General features: G+C 43.0%; 1 protein-coding gene across 2 annotated transcripts in view; it reads left to right on the plus strand.

Annotated features, from left to right (window-relative positions):
• The window catches only part of RFTN1 (raftlin, lipid raft linker 1), a 192,843-nt gene that overhangs the window by 63,375 nt on the left and 108,169 nt on the right, over nucleotides 1-21,299 (plus strand). For both annotated transcript variants that reach the window (XM_059162543.1, XM_059162542.1), the window contains exon 3: nucleotides 13,825-14,011. In XM_059162543.1, coding sequence (XP_059018526.1) covers nucleotides 13,825-14,011 — 187 coding nt within the window. The remainder of the gene's footprint in view (nucleotides 1-13,824; nucleotides 14,012-21,299) is intronic.

A 21,299-nucleotide genomic window follows, 5' to 3' on the forward strand; every position in this document is an offset into this window, starting at 1 on the left:
AATAATAAAAGAGGAAGTAAACCCAAGTGGTCTGGCTCCACAGTGGGAGCCTTGACCAGCACAGGGTCCGTCTCTCTGCCTTAGCCAGATTTGATACATCACCAGCTTTCTACCCTATAATTCAATGCCAGATTTCTGTTCTCTGTTTACCTAGTAGGATCTGCACCATTTAGAAATAAGACAAACTATACTGCAGTTGTAAAAAAAGTAATAATAATACTCACTTCTTACACGATGTGAGGATTTCTAATGTCATGAAGCCACCCATCCTATCCCCAAAGAAACCAGGTAAGGAAACCCAGGGAAGGAAACAGCCCTGTTAAGTCCAGCCATGAAGACCTCACACATGAGTTTATTAAGGGCTTGAGGGAAAATTTGTATCTTTCAGATATAACGTGAATCATCAGAAAATCCAGTACAAAGCACTTCCAGGCACTCAGCAAAACAGGTGGGAGGGTTCACTATCTTTTAATATTTCTGATATGAATTATCTCAGCCAGGATGCTGGCCAGCTGGGAGCCCCTGGCACTCATTTCCAGATTTACCAGAGCAGTGATTCCCAGCTTGAGAGCTCTCCCCCATCCCCCAGCTTGGGACATGAGGGGAGAGGTGTGACTCAGGAGGGTGTTTGACCTGCTGATGGAGTAGCGACAGAAAAATGGTGAGAACCCACTTGCTCCAGAGAGGTAAACACTTTAGAAGCCAGTGTGACTGTGTTACTAGAGATTCTTGAAGAGCGGGTATTCAAGGGTCTCAGGGACTAAAATATCAAACGTGAAGGCAGCACGAGGTTTTGCTTTCTTCCACCAATTTGAACTGGCGACAGCTAGTAAAAAGAGATTTAATAGGGGTGCCTGGGTGGTTCAGTGGGTTAAAGCCTCTGCCTTTGGCTCTGGTCATGATCCCAGGGTCCTGGGATAGAGCCCCACATTGGGCTCTCCGCTCAGCAGGGGGCCTGCTTCCTCCTTTCTCTCTCTCTGCCTGCCTCTCTGCCTACTTGTGATCTCTATCTGTCAAATAAATAATAAATAAAATCTTTAAAAAAGAGAGAGATTTAATATACATGACACAACATTACCCATCTGATCCCACACTGTTATTTTTGCAGCTTTTCCCCATTCCTTGGTGTTACAGCTTTAATTTGAGAAAAGAAGTGACCTTATTCATAACTGTAGTTAAAGGATGTTTAGTAAGGAATTAAACTGACACCTTAATAAAGCAAGAGAAGTGATTACATGTTTGGGGCTAAAATAAAAGGAGTCTAGTTTAAAAAAAAGATTCTAGAATGGATCTGCCCAATAGAAATATAAGGTGAGCCATGGGTTGATTTAAGGTGTTCTAATAAGAATTTTAAATAAAAAATTAAAATAGGTAAATTCATTAGTAATTAATAAGTAAATTAATTTTAATACAGTTTATTTAACTCAGTATATTCCAAATGTCATTTCAACATGTAATCAATAACAAATTTTTATCAAGATATTTTACATTCTTTTTTTTCCATATGAAGTCTTTGAAGTTGCGTGTGGTTTACACTGAAAGCACATCTCCCTTCACACTAGCCACATCTTGAGTGCTCAGGAGTGACGCGTGAAAGGAGGAAAGAAACAAGGGGGGGTGGGAGGGGAAGAAATGTTAGCAAAAACCTGAAGATGCCTTATATAAACTCATAGATGGCTCTCACACCCTCTTTGGCAGTCTCAAAGGCCACACTTCCTGGTGGTCCTTTTCCATAAATTCACACTGACAAGTCAGGAAAATCCTTTCTCCTGCCTGGTTAAAATCTGTCTTTCCCTTTTTGTGCCAACTGTTGCAGATAGATGACATTTTTCTGGATGTAAATAAAAAATTCCGCTCCCTCCCCCATTCCTTCTCTGTTATTCTGGAGAACCTCCCTTGGCCATTTGCTTTCACCTAACCCTTCTACGTATTTTCACTCTCCAGCTTTTCTCCTCCTCTGTTGGAATCCATGAGAAGGCAGCTGAGAGGGACACACAGGCCTGCAGAGACCCTAGACACTATTTGGGACTCCATTTTTATAGTGGGAATCAAAATACCTCTTAAAATTGGCCTCCTCAGGCATCAGAGATCCCCATCTCTTCCACGGGCAAAAAATAAACCAGAGTGCTGATGACAATTTTGCATGCAAATTGGTTAGCGGAGCCCGGGGCTGCTCAACTTGTGTGTATGATTTTCTATTTCCATGCACCAAATTGGGAGTTAGTGCATGAACGCAGTAATTGTTCATGCAAAGCTGAAAATGCAGGTGTGGAAGCCTTTTTTAGAGTAAGGGAACTGTCTGGCCTGAGTTCTCATTTGACTCAGTTTTGTTGCATCTTTTGCAATGTCATGTAGTTAAGAGTGTTATTTATTAAAATGCATTTCCAAGATATGGAACTTTTTGTAAGCCTTATGAATGTTTTTGTGACTGTGTCATGGACTAGATGGTATGTCTCTACTAGGGCGAGGAAAAGGAGAGTCCGCCAGGGTGAACTTGCTGTTGTGTCTGAGCAGAGTGCCTTTGAACAAACAAGTGGATTTCCTTTGTGGGCAGGAGATGTGCTAAGCTCCCAGATGGTGGAATTTATTCTTGTCATAAGATCTTGAAACTATTCTTGCACATGGTGAATTTTTGTGCTTTCCAGCAGTTTCTGTAGTGCATTATTTTATTATTTCATATATTTTTATATTACTGTGTTCACAAATTTAAAAAAATTCTCCTAAGCCAAGACTTTATTGATATACCAGTGTGAAACTCTATTGTAGACTTGAGAACTTTGTGATAATAAGTCAAGGTAAAAAGAAACCAAAGTTTTCTCTTGTGGCCTGAGTTAATGCCAGACTAAAGTGTGCTCATGACTTTGGGGCACCATCTGTTCGGGAAAAAAATTTTTTTTTCCATTTTATGTTGTTTGGGGTTAGGATTCCCAGTCACCTCTTATCTATAACCATGGTCTTTTGTCTTGTCACTCTTTGGCCATCTCTGCAAGGTGACAGTTTTACATTCTTCCTTCGCTTTTGTTGTCTTATCCCCCATTTGGTTTTTCCTCCAGGTCAGAGGTATGTATCCAACTCATGTTTAAAATTGCTACTTAATAGTCTGTAGTAGGGATGAGCCATGGCGGAGTCATGGCCATTCCACCATTGATGGATTTCATTGTGTGCATGTAGGGAAGGAATGAAAATGCCTCTTGGCTGCTTCAGACTTGAAAAATGCGCCATGTTTCTTCTTGTTCTGAAAGGGCTGACTGCCTGGCTGGCTCTAATGGGGTTGGCCCACGTGGGCGGTGGGGAGAACATGTGTGGGAATAGGGGACCACGTGGTCTCCAGGGTCAGGATGTGTTTGCTGGCTCATATACTGCCCATTTTAGGCACTCCTTTGGTTCCTTTAGCTTTTTTGCTTTCATCATACCTGAATAAGAATGTGTCAGGGCAGTCATGCTTCTTAGTTGATTCTCCACAGCTCCTTGTAAAGGTGCATTATTTTTTGACATGCCTTCTCTGAGAACTTGGCCGCAGTGACATTATTTTTTCCAGTACTGATTACTTTTATACAAAGTCTTCAGACTTTATCCTAGAAATCCATATAGGGTCCCATTTACATTCTAAGCAGTTTCATTTCCATACTGTTTGTACATATTCATTAGTGGCTGGTCTGGGATGCAATCAGTTTATTGTACTCTCAGAATCAAAGAGAACTACATGGAGTGTCAGCTCTCATGATGATATCATGCTCAATTAGGAAAATGGCATAAAATACGGACAATGAGCTTCCCTTCTGACTCGCACTAAGCTCTCCTTAGGTTTGGTGTGGCCCACTTTGAATAGAAATTCTGAAGACTTGGTGATCCTTTGCATCTTCTCTTCACTAGAAAAAATGTTTTTAAGTACGTGAAATATTTTATTAATACTCTGAGTTCAGTTTCTAGCCCGTTGCTTTTTTTTTTTTTTTTTTTTTTTTTTTTTTTGTTGCTTTTAATATTTGAATACCCCACCGTGAAATCCAAGCAGCGTGAGGCCTGTGTTGCTGGAAGAGCTTTCTTGATGAATCTTCGCCTAGGTCTTCTCTGACAAAGTGGACCAGTGAGATGAGCAGTAATGCCATCTTTTGGGTTTGAATAATGGGTACAATCAATGGGAATTATTCAGCACTCTCCTTCCAACTTCTAGACACTGAATTTTTTGGGATGTGGTATTGTGTGTGTGTAATTCAGTGACTGCGGGTGAGCCTTTGAAATGACAAGCAAACCAATAACAACTTGACTCCCCCGCTCCCTCCACCCTTTGCTGTACACACACGCACGTGCACACACACGTGCACACACCTGTTGTCACAGCCTCTGATAGTCTGATGCTTCATAGTCATTTGTAGTCTTGTGGCCTGCATCTGAAGAACTCATGTGATAAGGCATCTGTTGCTTTACCAGTTACTCCGTGATTGACCTATAGAATCCTAGATTTTATATTAAGCTTAAAGTAGAGTTTTCAGTCTTCCTGAGATTTCCCCCTTGAGTTATCGACGACTTAGATATGGTGTTGAGAACTGTGTTTTATGAAACCTGATTGGTGGTTGCCAAAGGCCACAGGGAGAGAAAAATGGGGAGAACTTGCTTAACAGAAATGGGGTTTCCTTTGGGGCTAAGGAAAATGTCTTAGAAATACAGAGAGGTGCTGGTTGTATGACATTACAAATGTACTAAATGCCACTGAATTGTTCACTTTAAAATGATTGATCTGTGGATTTCACTTCAATTAAAAAAATAAAAAAGAATAAGTAGTGTTTTAATGGTGTGGTCTCCTGGACCTGGATAGGCTTTATATTATTATTATTTTTTTAAGTTTTAAAAACATGAATTTATTTGATGGGCCGCCTGGGTGGCTCAGTGGGTTAAAGCCTCTGCCTTTGGCTCAGGTCATGATCCCAGGGTCCTGGGATCGAGCCCTGCGTCGGACTCTCTGCTCAGTAGGGAGCCTGCTTCCTCCCCTCTCTCTCTGCCTGCCTCTCTGCCTACTTGGGATCTCTGTCTGTCAAATAAATAAATAAGATCTTTTAAAACAACAACAACAAAAACAGCATGAATTTATTTCATAAGATGGTGACAGAAATCTGAATTCGGAAAGTCTCAAAATGAGAGTTTTAACTTATTCTGCAGCTTTAGAAATGACACAGACAGAAGACATTGGGCTGCAAACACTATTTAAAAAATGGAATTCTTATTCCTTACCTATACAGTAAAAACTGCACATTGAAAAATGATTGATTTGAGCATTTTGCTAAATTGAAGCTACTGCAGAGCCCACGCAGACTAATGTTATAGAAATAGTGGCCTTCAAGGAACTTTAAAAAGAGAGAGAGAAAGAGAGATTTGGTTGAACAGTGTCATTATCAGCTTTACCTGCGAGGGAAATTACCCGAGGGGGATGGTGTCCTTCTCTCAGGTTTCACTCCCTGGTATTGACAGATCCATTAGCAGATGTAATTAGAAAAGCAGAGTCGGACTTTGAATAATTAGGTTAAAGTTACACATGATGGCTGAGCCAAATCACAGAAGCTGTTGCCGTTCACCCTGCCGTTGCCTGCTGTAGGATGGAGAGACGTGTGCGGGTGCCCAACACCACTGGTTTCCTTCTTGTCTGGGAACCTGGCACTCTCCCAGCAAGAAAGTTTGAAGGGAGCAAAGCCGTCACTTTGGGTCTTCTGAGGATGTCTGAAAGGCTTCGTTTCCAGGGAGTAAGTGGGGCACAGAATGTTTTTGCTAAACAAAACATAGTCATAGCAAAAACAAAATCTACTTCATCCCAAGAGTGTTAAGAAATGTGTGGTTTTGTGGCTGAGGTTTCTTTCCCCCTGTTTGCATTCCCTTTTTTTTTTTTTTTAAACCCCTGGAATAATGGTTTATTTATTTATATGAAGTTATTTTCTGAAAGGAAAACAAAACGCTTATTGCAAAAGATCTCTGGACTCTCATGCCACCCCAAATACCTTTCCAACAGTACTTTCTATATTTTGATTTTTTAGAAATCAAAAGCCTGTTATTGGTAATTGAATGAGGAAAAAAATATTTCCAAGGGATTCACACTGTAGTTATATGGCTTTAAACTTTCTGTTCATCTCTGCATCAGCATAGAGGAGAGATTTGGAAATAGGGGGCTGTGTCGAATGCGTACAGGTGTAGCCTTGAAGGCTGGCATGAATTCTGATGATCTGGGAATGAATGGAATCACAAGCTCTTCAGTACATGACCGAGGTTCACACCATGCCTTGACGGTGTGAAGATCGGGGACAGGAAGGAGTAAGGAACCATCCATCCCCCTACATTTATCAAATGCCCCATCCAGACTCCGCAACCTACCAAGTCTTGGCTTTGGGACATATGGACTTGAAAATCAAATGGGAATTACTTACCAAATCTAAAGATTAACATAGTTTCTATGAGGACCAAAACTATGGAGTTCTTTAAGGTAAGAATTAGAAGTTCTGGCACCATTGGGCCTATGTTCCCATTGACAGTAACCAGGCTGGAAGTACACAATGCCTCCCCGTTGGTGAGATGGGGCTTTGGTAGTCATTATTCTTCTCATAGCTCTGTCTCTCATTTGCTTTATCCATCGGGCTCCTGGTGGGCCCCAGTTCCTGGCCTTGTGCTCTGCCCCAGAACCTCTACCAGGTCATGAGATAAGAACCAGTTCCTGCCCAGGCTGCTGGGAGAGGCCGGCTGGAGAACTGGGCTTTGCAGAGCAGTAGGTCCAAATCCCTGTATCGGCGAAGATACAGCTCCCTGAGTGGGAGCACAGGGATCCAGCCTGGTCCCTGGGCTTGAAGACTGATCCCTGTCGATAAAGACTTGGGAACTTGATGGACTGGAAAGCGTGATCTTCAGACAGACCCTGGGCCCTAACAGTGGCATTGCCTCAGATTGGAATAACATTGGCCAAGACAGCATCATCAGTGTCCCTTGTCTTCAGAATATGAAGTTTCATATTTAGGAATTTTAATGAGATGAGGTGGCTTCTGTAGTTCAGTCCTGGAGAGGACTCCTGATAAAACCCCAGGAAGTCAGAGGAACTTCAGATAACTCACACTGCTGTCCTTGCAGCTCGCCACTGGGAAGAGAGGAATCCATAGTCCCCAGGGATGCTTCTTAAAATACCCCTTTCCTCTCCCACAACTGTGCAGGCATCTCTTCCCTAGAATGCCCCTGGAAAGCTCCCCACACTCCCAGGGACAGTCAGAGCAGACAGCATCCTTTCCTAGTGCCTGCAATGGGCAGAAGGCTGGGACCCTCACAACAGTGATTTTTATTCTACCCTCCTGGCAATAAACTGTTTTCGTACCTCCTTCTCTCTCCATCTTTCCACCCACCCACACCTGTGGTTTGTCCTTATTCCCATTTTGCCTCTAGTTTAGGGGAACTCTTTGAGTTCGCTTTGTAAGGCATTTATTATATTATCTGATATCTTTTTTTTTTTTTTTTTTTTTTTAGTTAGAAACTGGATGTTACTCTTCAAATTGAATAATGAAATCATTGCATTTTAAAGCTGGAAGCTCCCTTCAGAATTGCTGATCCAGGGGCTTCATTTTATAAACAATGGACCCAAGAGATGGGGTGGGAGTTACATGACTCGCCCAAGGTTACATAATTCGTAAACGAAGTCAGGCAAATCTTACAAAACAAAAATAGTAGAGAGGTTATCCTGGTGGGTGGGGTGAGATTTAGAGCAAGAGGCTACAATTGGTATGTCCATCCGAACAGATAAGTCACTCCTTCCTTTATTTTTCCAGGAATAATACTGGAGAATTGGTCAGTTTATAAGAACTAGGGTTTTTCTGAAGGTGAAGGTTCAAACAGAAACAAGAAATTAAGGCCCTTAATCATATTTACAACAAGAGCTTTTTTTTTTTATTGCAACGAGATTGTTGAGATTCATTTTTATTTGTTTTTTAACCATGAAGCTAAAACTTACTTTGCCAGCATGCATACCAAAAATTAAAGCCATAAAATTGCTGAGTTTTGACAAGAGATACATCTTGAGATTTTGAGATAAAAATTTTAAAGGTATGATGTTTTATTCAGGGAGCATTTAACTAGAAAGTGGTTGATTGACTCCTGTTTTGGGGACACTGATCTGTAGGCCTGAAGTGTAGGGGGAGTGGGTGGAAACAGGGAACGATTTAGTAGCCCAGAACCATGGTGTCATCACCAGCCCCAGCTGACCGGTGTCCCCATCAACTACTGCAACCACCACTGACCATGATCTTTTGGAGCTTTGTCGATTCCACGTGCAACGTCCCATATGACTCTTAGAGTTGCTGTATGATGTTAGTAGGACCATTTTAAATAAGGAAACTGGGTTTTCACATGCCCAGGGTTAACACCAGTGAGGAGTATAACTAAAATCCCAGATCTTCTCAAAGCACCGACTGCTTTTACTTTTTTATTACAGCACGATGCATAAGGGGGAACAAATCTATAAATGATCAGCATCACAGGAAAGGCTTATTTTATTATAGCGGTAAGAGTTTTGAGATACTTGAAACATTTACAAAACACTGCACTGTGGAGACTTGGCTGAGTGGGTGGTCTCATATTGGTTGACTCATACACACTTTCATCAAAGTGGAGGGCTGCCTAGTATTTTTAGGTTTGATTGACATTGTGAAATTACCTTCCAAAAAGGGCTCACCCACCTACCAAAAGTCTGTTCAGTTTTGCGAATGAAACAGCCAGCATCGATGCCATACACAGGGACTCTCATTCGGTTCAGCCACTTTGTGATCTAAACCTGCCCCTGTTCCCTTGGCACAACCCACTTGCTGACCGGCTCCTGTCAGTTGTAGGGTCCAGGCACGAGAGTGCAAGAGATATTGGGCCAGAGCCAGCATTAGGGTGAGGCAGATGAAGCAATATTTTTTAAAAGGACAAGATCACGGGGCGCCTGGGTGGCTCAGTCGTAAAGCATCGGCCTTTGGCTCAGATCATGGTCCCAGGGTCCCAGAGTCCCGCATTGGGCTTCCTGTTAGTGGGGAGTTTGCTTCTTTCTCTCCCTCTACCCCTGCTTGCCCCCTGCTTATGTTCTCTCTCTCTCTCTCTCAAATGAATAAATAAAATCTTAAAAAAAAGATGAGATTAGTAAACTGCTGTACTAAGCCATATTGGAGCTTAAGGAGAAAGGAGAAATCAGTACGACTGATCCCATCTTTATTAAAAGTTTTGATATTTTGATTATGATGGACTTTGGATGAATTTTCCCTTTTTAACATATTGCATTACACTCTTATTTATTTTGCTGAAGTTTTGGTGCTCCTTCATTTCTGCTCCTGGGGCAGTGTCTCCCCACAGGGTGTCGCGCCCTAGTCTCCATCCTGCGTGGGGTCTGGGGGTGCTCAGTGGGGGCATAGTCCTGCCTTGTTGTAAACTAGGGAAGAAGACTGTGCAGGCCCCCACAGTGGGCCTGGGACTATCAGGGCAGGGAATTCCAGGCTTGATTGTGTGAGGTTGGGCTGTGGGTGATGGGTGGGTGCATGTCCTTAGGTCTCTGATTTCCTTGCCCGAGGAGAGGAGAGGAGAGTGTCTGGACAAGGTCCAAAGGAACCTTCTGGAGAGGAGTTCTCAGCCTCAGGGTCTCCTGGAGGGCTTGTGAAGATCTAGATCACTGAGATTATGATTCTGCAGGTCTGAGTTGGGTCCCAGAGTCCCCATTTCTAATGAATTCCTCCATGCTGCTGGTGGTGGTTAACCAAAGAGCATAATCGGCTTACCCCTGCTCTAAAGCAAGGGGTCCAGGATAGGGGTCCCCTTACCTGGGTATAAGGGGGAACTTAGAGGGTTTCTGTGCATGGGAATTTGGAGGGGCTGAGCATTCTTTACCAGACTTGTCTTTAGATATTTTTTGTCTAGCAGCATATCCAGAATGTACCCTTCATGGGGAAAGACTGCATACTTTCCTGCTTTCCTGGCCAATCTGCTATTTGTCACTGTTATTGATGGAGATTTCCCCCAGGATTCTGGAGACTGTTGCTATAGATTTCTTTTTTCCTGTAAATTTCTTGCATGATATATGGAAATGAGAGCTATAGTAGCTGATGTTAAGTAGTATTCTTAAGTAGTCCTAGATTTTTTTTTTAAGTTTTTTATTTTTTTAAAGACTTAATTAATCAGAGAGAAAGAGAGTACAAGCAGAGGGAGGAGTACAGGGAGAACAGGCTCCCCGCTGGGCAGGGAGCCCTCTGTGGGACTCCATTCCAGGACTGTGGGATCAATACCTGAGTCGAAGGCAGATGCTTAACCAACTGAGCCACCCAGATGCCCCTATTTATTTTTAAGATTTAACTAATTAATTAATTAATTTGAGAAAGAGAGTGCATGCATGCGCAAGGTGCCAGCACAGGGCGGAACAGAGGGAGAGGGGCAAGCTGACTCCACTGAGCTGGCCCCATGCAGGGCTTAATCTCAGGACCTTGAGATCATGACATGAGCCGAAATCACGAGTCTGATGCTTAACTGACTGAGTCACCCAGGTGCCTCTAGTTTGTGCTTTAAAATAACACATTATTTTTAAAAATATACAAAACACTTTAAAATAATGTTTTTGCATATAAATAAGAAACAAAATATCTCATAAACCCTCACCCAGTGACCCCTATGGATGGTAATAGTACTGGAAGTACAAAATAAAAACTACCTTTCCATCCTGCTCTCTATACTCCATCCCTCTCTAATAGTCATGTTTTTGTGATTTCTTTCAGAAAAAAATTTATTCTTTATTCTTATCTTTCTAATTATTCGTACACAAGACTATCATAAACATTGTTAGACACCTTGCCTTTTAACTTAGTAATTTATATTGGATGCATTTCCATCAGCACATAACAGATTTATCTTAATCTTGTTAAATGGCCCATAGAATTCATCACTGGGGTATCCCAGTGTTCAGCCAGCTAGCCCTCCAGTGAAGAACAATTTGGTTCCAAGGTTTTGCTGTATGAACAACCCTGTAGTGGGTATCTTTGTCCATATATCTTGAAAAACATCTATGAGTCCAGCAATAGGCTGGACCCTACCACTGGTAGGGTCGTTGGACAATGGTGTGTGTACTTTAGATATGAAGGCAAACACCATATTGCCTTCCAGAGAAGCTCACCCCATTGGCCGTGAAGAGCATGCCTGTTTCCCCAACATTCTTGCCCACAATGGGTATCATAGAAGTAAAAAGAAAACAAAATATGTTATTCCAATAGTAAAAATAAATAGAAATAAAATTGATAAATGTACAATATCTATGTGAAGAAAACTTTAATATGTGCCTGAGGGACTCCAAAGAAATCTGAAATGAACAAAAATTATACCTTCTACTTGGACAGGAACTTGTGGTATGATGAAAATAGCTATTCTCCGTCAGTTAAGCTATAATATGACATGATTCAATAATATCAATAAAATTATTTTTTGGATGGAGGTTTTGATGAACTGGTTTTAAAGACCATTTGGAAAAAAAATAAGAATAGACAGGAAGATTTAGATACTAAACAGGAAGATAGGAAGTTTCAGGAAATAGCCTGACCGGATATTAAAACATAACATTAAAATTATTAATACAGATTAGCAGATCGCAGTCATAAACTTAAATATATTCAGGAATATAACATGATAAAGGTGGCATCTCAAAGTAATGAGGAAAGGGGTGGAATGTTGAATTCATATTGCGTAGATTCCAAATTGGATCAAAGACTCATATCCAAAAAATGACACATGTAATCACAGGAGAATTGTTTTATAATCCTAGATCTCTCTGCTATGACACAACACTCAGAAGTCATTGAAAACAAGATTGAGAAGTTCAGCTTCATATAAAAAGAAATTCTTCATGACAAAACCCACCTTAGGCAAAGTCAAAAGACAATAAATTGGGGGAAGATATTACAGTTAGTATGACAAATAAAAACTAAATTTCCTAATGTATAAAGAATTTCTACAAACCAATAGAAGAAAGGACCATTAACCCAATAGAAAACTAGGCAAAGATTATGAACAGTTAATAGAAAAGGTGACACAGATGGTGTTTAAACATGAAATGTTCAGTAAGAAAAAGTAGAAGTTACCTAGTAAGAGAAATATAAATCACCCCTACAGGGATCATTTTTTCACTATGAGATTAGCCAGGACATGGAAAAAGGAAGACCTGTACACATCACTGATGGGAGTTAAATCCTTGCTACTCTGTAGAAGAAATTGGCCCATATCTGAAAAAATTACAGTGTGTTTTTTGTTTGTTTGGCCCAGCAAATTCCTAGGTATGGAATTCCTAGGTATGAAGTATTGCATGTGCACCCGTGTGAAATTAGCTAAGAGTGATATTTTCCATGAGCATTACTTACAAAAGCAAGAGTTTGAATAAACTATGGTCCATCATGTGGTGGAAGACTGTGTCTGTCAGAAGAATGAGAAAAAGCTCTGCGTACTGCTATTGAACGGTTTCTAAGAAAAGTATACTGTCAATTGATAAAAATTAGCAAAAAGCCATATGTGTAAAACTGTGCTACCATTTTTTAAAGGTTTTATTTATTTGTTTGCAAGAGAGAGCATGAGAGGGGAGAAGCAGACTCCCCATGGAGATGGGAGTCTGATGTGGAACTCTGTCCCGGGACTCCAGGATCATGACCTGAGCCAAAGGCAATCACCCAACCGAGCCACCCAGGCGCCGCTATGCTACCATTTGTATAAAAAGGGAGGGAGATATGTAGACATTTTTACTTGTATATGAATTCAGCAGTGGTTAACATGTGTACAAAAAGCAGATAATACTGATTTCCCCTAGGGAAAAAAGTCTAAAGGGGAATAGGGCTGGGATGTATACTTTAATTTGGGTATTTGCTTACACCTTTGCATTTTTTTTTTTAAGATTTTATTTATTTATTTGACAGAGAGAGATTACAAGTAGGCAGAGAGGCAGGCAGAAAGAGAGAGAGGAGGAAGCAGGCTCCCCGCTGAGCAGAAAGCCCGATGCGGGACTCGATCCCAGGACCCTGAGATCATGACCTGAGCTAAGGGCAGCGGCTTAACCCACTGAGCCACCCAGGCGCCCCACCTTTGCATTTTTGATTCTTGTCCCTCCTTCTCAAAAAAGATTTTAAATCCAAATCTTAAAATAATTCAGTAGGTGAGAAATGTGTTTTGTGTGCTTCCAATGTGGAGTTAATGTGAGTGTTTTTTCGGATATTAGTTAGCTTTTTGTGTTTTTTTAGGCCATTGCCTCTTCGTATATTTTGGCTTTCTCTCTCTCTTCCTTGCTTTCCATTCTCTTCCCTTCCTTTCAGCTTCTCCTTCCCTTCCACTTCCTCTTCCCCTTCCTTCCCTTCCCTTCCTCTTTCCTTCTTCTCTCTCTCTTTCAGTGATTTCTTTGCAAATTAAGGAAGTTCTCTCTTTTTCTTAAGTGTCACAGAAAATATGTTCAGTTTGTCTTCTGACATTGTCAATGCTGTTTTTTGCCACCTGGGAATTTTATATTTGCATGCCGTTGTCATTTTTCCTCCTCCTCCACCTCCTTTTCTTTTTTTATTTTACGGGGGTGGAAATAACTTTTCCAATGTGGTCTCTGAGAAGATTGACTCTAGATTTAAAATATCCAATTAGCAACGCCTTTGGATGAGTTGGAAAATAATCTGTTTTTTTAAGTTCTCTTTGACGACAGTAGTTAAGACAGGAGTAAACCCATTCTTAGTAAGAGGTGACCTGGAGGTCTGCAAGGGCAAGGGGAGAGGGACTTGGGGGAGGGCGAGCCCTTTTGTTACGTCCCTAATAAGCCTCTCCTCTCTGCGCCCCCAGCTGAGCTCCCGAGGTCTTCAGCGGTGAGGCTGGCCTCCTTGCACGACCTGCCCGCCCAACTCCTGGAGCTGTACCAGCAGGGCTTCTCGCTAGTGGCCCTGCACCCCTTCGTGCAGCCAACCCACGAGCGGGAGAAGACACCACTCGAGCACATCTTTAGGGCCATCCTGATCAAGAAAACTGACCGGTAAGTCCTCTGAGGTGAACCTTAGCTTCGCATTACGAGGTGGCTAATGTGTGTTGAATGGAGAAGGGGAAGTGAAAAGGGGTAGGGGGTGGGGAATAGAGAATATATTTGAATTTTCCTGGTGTCCCCAGGGCCTCTGCCCTCTGACAGGTAAGGCAAAGTGAGAGACAATCAGAAGTTTCACAGTGTCCTATGAACTGCCCACACGCACTTGGCGTGAGTAGAGAGTTCCATATTATATCCTGACCGTTCTTTAATTTATTGGATTACACTCAATTAGAAAGATGCCTCTTCTGAGGAGGTGTGCTCCCAGAATATACAGCTGGTGAAGTATCATACTGTTAATCTGAAATGCATGGCTACAAAACACACTATTTTTTTGAAGGCTTTATACAAACGTATTATCTTCCTCCAAACTCCAGAAATACTCGGATATTTTAAACTTACCGTATGTTCCATCAGTCACTCGGGAGGAGAAACAAAACCCACTTTATTCAAGTGCTGTGATTGAATTGTCTTCATTTTAATTTCCAAGGCTTCGAGGGTATTTTCAATATGGTTTGTCCACTTGAATGTTTATTCTTATATTTTTATCAGGTCTAATTAGGAAAAAGAGGTGGAAATTGGTTTCTCAAAAAGAGCAGTATTAATTTTAAGTGATTTAAAAAAAAATAACAAAAGTGGGATAGTAAGCACAGTATGTTTTTGTGTTTTATTTTGAAATAAAGTCTGGCAAAAGAAATCATCAGATCTGTCCTTCGGCCAACCCTCCTGGGAGGAATGACAACGTGTGCTGTAGTTTAAAAAGAGAGAGTGCAGAATAACCTGCCTCTTTTTCTCTCTCTTTAAAAGTTACTTTGCCTGGTAGACAGACATCTGGCCCGTGAGCTCACAGGGACAGCTGTGAGGCGGAGGGCTGGTGACTAAGACGAGCCCCTCCTTCCTGGCCAGTAGTGTTTCTTTCTTCATGGCTGATCAAGCTCTGGGCTCTCAGTCAGAGTCAGCCTGGGTTGGAATTTGAAGTGAAAGATGGCGGACACCTTTGCTAATGTTCAACATTACCATGGTTTTTGTAGTGAAACTTTTCTCAAGCCTTCTTTTCTTTTTTTGAATATTCATTTTTTTAAAGATTTTATTTATTTGACAGAGATCACAAGTAGGCAGAGAGGCAGGCAGAGAGAGAGAGAGGAGGAAGCAGGCTCCCGGCTGAGCAGAGAGTGGGACTCGATCCCAGGACCCTGGGACCACGACCTGAGCCATTAACCCACTGAGCCACCCAGGCACCCCTTGAATATTCATCCTTTATGTGGATTTGTTATATCCAAGTCAGTCACCAGAGGAAATCACAGTGGACTCACAGTGGTTTCAGGTTCCACCAAGACACAGGGTTTGCGTGATTATCAGGGGTCACTCATGTGGCGTGCTCACCATATGCCAGGCTTTACAGGTATCATTTCGTTCTCATAAGCAGCCTTTGAAAGCAGTAATCTTTTTATTTCCATTTTAAAGGTAAGGAAGCTGAGGCCCAGATGTTGACTTATTTGTCAAGGTCACACAAATGACAGCAAGCAGAGCTCTGATTGGTCCCAGGCAGGGACCAGGCAGACTCCCATCTGAATCCCAATGTGAAGTACTTGCTGTGTTCTTGTCCCCTGTGATTCTGTGGACAACCCCCTTATGAAAAAAGCGGGGAAGAGATCTTTGATTTTTAGATGAGGTAATATTTTCATTATTTCCGCTTTCCTCCATATTATCGCTCAATAATTTCAGGCAAGTCAGAATTTCAGAAAAGAAACAAAATAAAACCATCCTGCCATGTACCTTCCAGGTCACACGAGGCATTCACGGAGCATCGGTGTTTCCTCCTCTTTCATCATTCCATTGGACTGGATGTTTAGAGGGGAGGATCCACCTTGGTCATCTCCCAAGAGCATCCCTCAGTATCATTCTGCTGCAGGTGATGTGAGGATGGGATTTGGCATGAAGTCAGCACATCAGACATGAATTTGACTGTAAATGTGAAGATGCACTTTTTTTGTTTTTGCTATGGAGTGGCACCTTTCAAACTTTGATGATGTACCCCTGTGCATCTCCCGGGGACATTCTTCAAGGGCGGTGTGACTCAGCAGATCTGTGGTCGGGCCTGGGACTCTGCATTTCCAGCACATTCCTAGATGATAGCAGTGCTACTGTTCCATGAATCACACTTCGAGCAGCAAGGGTGAGAGGACCTGACTAATTCTTGTTCGGCTCCATGCCTGACACTCACCAACACTACTCGGGGATTGCCCCTTCCCTGCTAGGGAGAGTTCTGAGCACCGGAAAAAGTAAGAAAGAGCAGAGGGCTCCTAGGCTGCGCTGGGCTGTGAGGGAGTACTGTAGGGTCGGGGGCACATTAGTAGATTTTTCTGGTACTAAATGATTTGCAGGGCCTGAGCTAAGTCTCAATGACACGATCAGATGAAGTGGGTGAGAAAGCTCCTCTTAAGGATTAAGAACCATCACTTCCATTTCTATAGTATGTTATAAGAACCATCACTTTTGGGAATAGTCCATAACCAGATAGCAGCAGAGCTGAAGTTTTACACACACACACACACACACACACACACACACATTTTTGTCCCCACTTCCTCTGAGGACCATCCCTGAGTTAACGAACTTACTTTCCAGGAAAGGAAAATGGGTCAAGTCATTAAGAAGAATGAGACATGAGTGTGTAGGAGGGTTTTCAAAAAAGAGAAGACGGCATTCTCCTTGGGTTTAAGTTCACTCTAGTCTACAGTGCCTGGGGTCTACCTACTGCTGGATGGCTTTAGGGAACATTCCAGGTTCTTAATAAGTAGATTCAGAGAAAAAAATTCTTTGGATAACTTTGTGCCGAGTCTTTGAAGATGCTCTCACTCCACCCCGTTTTTTTTTTTTTAAAGGAAATTGCTAAAGGTTTTTGTCATGATCATGAGAATGGTAGTTTAGTATTCTCATGGCAAAAATGACCAAGAGATTTTCCCTCACTTCCATTTCCCATTAGTATTGGGTGGGAGGAGCGGCAGTAGGAAGCAGAGTGATTATACAGTATAATTTTAAGGGACAGGCATTTTCTCCCCTGGAAAACCCAATAACCATATTTTTGCATCCTGAGGAAAAGAACCCACACTATTAAGAATAAATAAACAATAACAGCAGAGGTTTTTTTTTTTTTTTTTGTATCAATGGGGAGTTTATGTGATAGAAATGAAAGAACGAAATATGTGATTAATTTTTAATAAAGACTGTTAAAATGATATTTTTCACAAAGTCTGCCAAAGTTCTGATAGCTGTAGATGCTGTTAAATGAAATGATTTAGCTCTCAAAGAGGAAGTAAATGCCTGGTTAATATTTTCTAACTGAACCATTCCGGAAGAGCTATTGGTAAACTTTTTAGAGTACTATCATTCCAAATCAAGTTCATTCTCAAGAATTACCATGGGATGACAACTTGAAACCTGGATATGAACCTTAATATGTTTGGAAGGTGTACATAAAGTTTTTAGCAAATAACTGGGCTTTGGGATCTGTAGCAGGACCAGGAAAAAGAACGGAACCATACAAGCTTACATTCACTCCGTCACTCATTCCTTTGCAAACACTTATTGAACTGTACTCTTTGTAAGGTATTTTCTAGGAGCTCTATCTGGTGGGGAGGTAGAGGGTGCAAGGTTCAACTGGACAATGGAGCTTACCTTCTAGATACCTGTGATTTCGCTGAGAACATAAGGCATGTATGTACCTGATGCCATGGGAAAAGGAGAAGTCATCTCCTCCTGGAAAAGAAACAAAGGAAATGTTTGTGGAGGAAGGGGCTTTTAGCTTGGTCCTGATTTCTTTGGGGACAAAAATAGGAGTAATGTACACGAGGCAGGAAGAGTTTATTAGGTCTTCTAATGCAGTGTCTCCAGTGGAATCTGGATCATTTGAGAGCATCAATGACAGTCGGACTGTATTATTAATGAGTCACCCCAGAAGCTCAGTGCAATAACATTCCTTTGGGCCCTGTACCATTTTGGCGAACTTTACTTAAATCCATGAAAGATTACCTGATCCTTTTTCTTGAAAAATCTGGTAAAGGCCATTTCATTTTAAGATGTCAGTCCAACCCACATTCCTCAGTACAAATTGTTCTTGAACCTAGGTGTGTGGAATTTACTTGAAAACTGACAGAGGAATGAATAGCTGAATTTGAAATATTTAATGAATAAGTAGAAAGAGAGTTTATACTACTTTCCCGAAACGCTTTCTTTAGAACGCTTAGTGATTTTTAACAGACACTATAGTTAGTGTAGTTCCACTCACTCTGGAGTCCAAGTACAGTCAAGTATCCTTCATTTCTTGGGGGGCAATTTTCCTTAGAATGAGTTGCCAGAGATCTCAAAACTTGATGGCTGAGAGAAGTCATTCATTCACATGTCACTTCTGCTTTTTCATGCATGTGGGTTTAATTCTAGGCCATCTTGTGGTAGGCATGACCACGAAAACACACTGGGCCGCTCCGTTTTCCAGCTGCTGCTTTGTCATTGTTCACGCATAGAGCCGGTTCAGGGTGTCTGTGATGTGTTTTTACTCACTAATGGGTGAAGCCATTTGGGTCCAGGTCCCCTGGGATATCGCCTTATATGATACAGGGACCACAACATCTGTGAACCCTGTGGACATGCATCAGGTGCCCTTGGGCCTCGGGTGAGGAGGTGGGGCGCACAGATGAGCTACTGCTAATGCAAGGGGTGGGACCGGAAACCCTTGTGGATGGTGGAAAATGCATGTAATGAAAACTGCCCTTGAAAATCTCTTTACTTGCCCATGAAATGTAATACTGGAGCATTTCTCTACCTGCCCGATGCATGTTTTCCTTCAGGATGAGATCAGCTTGGTGTTTCCAGCAGTAAACCCCACGGGGAAGAAGCTGGTTCGGTTAAGAACGAGTGTTCCTTAGAATCACATCTGAGGGAGTGAGGCGCTGCACTGGGAGAGGCGCTGGTGAGAACAGAGGTGGAGGGAATGGGATCTCCGTGCCTCCTGTCTCCCATCCATTCTGGGACACATCTGCCTGTTGATTAGAATAACTGGCTCCGTTTTAAGTGGTGAACAGTCCTCTCATTCAGTGAGATTTATCGAAGATAAGCATGGGTGGTGTAGCTTCACTATGCAAAGATGACTCCAAAGAGATCTCAGCTTTCAAGAAACTCATCTACCTGGGTTGGGGGTGGGGGGCAGTTGTCAAATATATATGATGCAAGTTATGTGAACGCCAGCTAAATCTGTAGGTCTGGGTTCTCAACTCTCACCCAGAATTTGTTAATGGGGGTGCTTTAGATAAAGGGGCTCAGTCTCCATGAGCCCCTTCTGCTCTGGGTCTAGAATGATGGTGGATTTGAACAGGGAAATGAGAGATGAGGAGGGTCTCCCAGGCAGGGGGACTGGCCCAGGGGAGCCCAGAGCCCTGATAAGCAGACCATGGATGGTATGGCCTGACCGGAGCACAAGTCGGAGGGAAGCAGGGAGAAGAGGCATGAGGTATTTGGGAGGCCTCTGACAAGTTGGGCTAGGAAGTTTGAATTTTATCTTGAGGTCAGTGGGGAGCCATTGCAAATTTTTTGTTTTATTTTGGAGGAGCAACACTTAGAAGTGCCGAGTTTTCAAAGCGGAAGAGGGGAAGCTAAAAAGGAAGGACAGTGGAGGCTGAGAAAACACAGTCAGTGAGGGAGGGAGCCAGTGGGTAACTGAAGTAGGCTGCAGGGGAAGGGAAGGCAGAGTTGGATGGGAGATGCGTCTGATGGAGGAAGACAGGGGATTGAACATTTAGCCACAGAGGGACAGGGTGAAGGAAAAGGAAGAGTCAAGGGGTACCTGGGTGGCTCAGTGGTTTAAGCCTCTGCCTTCGGCTCAGGTCATGATCCCAGGGTCCTGGGATCGAGCCTCGCATCGGGCTCTCTGCTCAGTGGGGAGCCTGCTTCCCTCTCTCTCTCTTCCTGCCTCTCTGCCTACTTGTGATCTCTCTTTATCAAATAAATAAATAAAAATATTAAAAAAAAAAAAAAAAAAAGAAGGAAGAGTCAAAACAGGAGGCCCGTTTGACTCCCAGTGGCTGGGAAGGTTAACTGGAGGAGAGAGGGTGGGGATGGGGTGGGGCTGTGTCTTGGTGGGGTTTCCCAGAAGCAGATCCTGCAAGATCATCAGGGAGGTATTCCCCGGAAGCCTCAGTTAGGAGTGGGACTCGGGACAGGGAAGGGAGGAAGCCATCAAGGGTACAGTGTCAGTCTCGGCCTGATTCTGCAGGAAGCGATGAGCCCACCTTGAGGCTGGGAACCGGCTTTCCTCTCCCAGCACCCAGCAGCTGAAAGCCATTTGCCATGAGCTGCCTCAGACAATTGCCCGGTCTAGGACACATCCCAGCAAGGCATTCCAACAGCCAGGGAAGACCGTGAAACGTGCAGAACCTAGGGGGATGCACAGAGCCAGGACGGGTTTGGAGGGGACCTGGGTGGAGCATAGGCAGCAGCCACCACAGAAAGAATGGGAGTGACGTCAGTCTGGTTGCATGTGTTTGTGGGCAGTCGCTGGGGGACGAGGTCCAGTGGCAGGTGTCTGCTGGGAAGTCAGGAGCCAGGAGAGAAGCCTGAGCTCAGGGAGGCTGTGGGGGGCTGTGGGAATCCCTGGAGAGCCCATGAGGACAGGTCTGCTTCTGTGTTGCTGCCTGAGCCCAGCCCGTTGTGGTCCTTGTTCTTTCTACCAGATGCCTCTAGTAATTCTTAGAAGAGACGCAGTGGCTTGTGGAAAGCTGTGCTAAGTGAGCTGCTCAGTTCCAAATTGACCATATGCTTGGAGTCGGAGAAGTTTTTCCTCTCAGACCCATCAGCAGGCTGTACTCCCAAGTACTTACGAGCAGCACAGATTGTAGGATGAGTCAGCTTTGGCCGCCCAGTGTCAAGTGATGCAGTGAGAGACGATACTTTTGGCTTTGGGCTGTTTTATTTCCAGGAAAGCAAATATCAGAAAATGCCCAGCCTTTCCCCCTTATTCCCTTTTTGGGGCTGGGAATCTGAAATCCTGAAGACTGCCTTTTTTTTTTTTTTAAAGATAGGGCTTGCATTCTCAGATGTCTCCAGGGCCCAGGACCTTGGGTGGGGGCTTGTGGGTGTCAGAGAACTGATACCTCACCCTGCCTGTTGTTGCCAGGTGTCACCAGATCTTGTACCTTTGTTCAAGAACAGCCAGAAATCTGGATTTTTATATGAAAACTTCTCTCTCTTT

Source organism: Mustela lutreola, chromosome 2, assembly GCF_030435805.1.
Source record: "Mustela lutreola isolate mMusLut2 chromosome 2, mMusLut2.pri, whole genome shotgun sequence".
NCBI lineage: Eukaryota > Metazoa > Chordata > Mammalia > Carnivora > Mustelidae > Mustela > Mustela lutreola.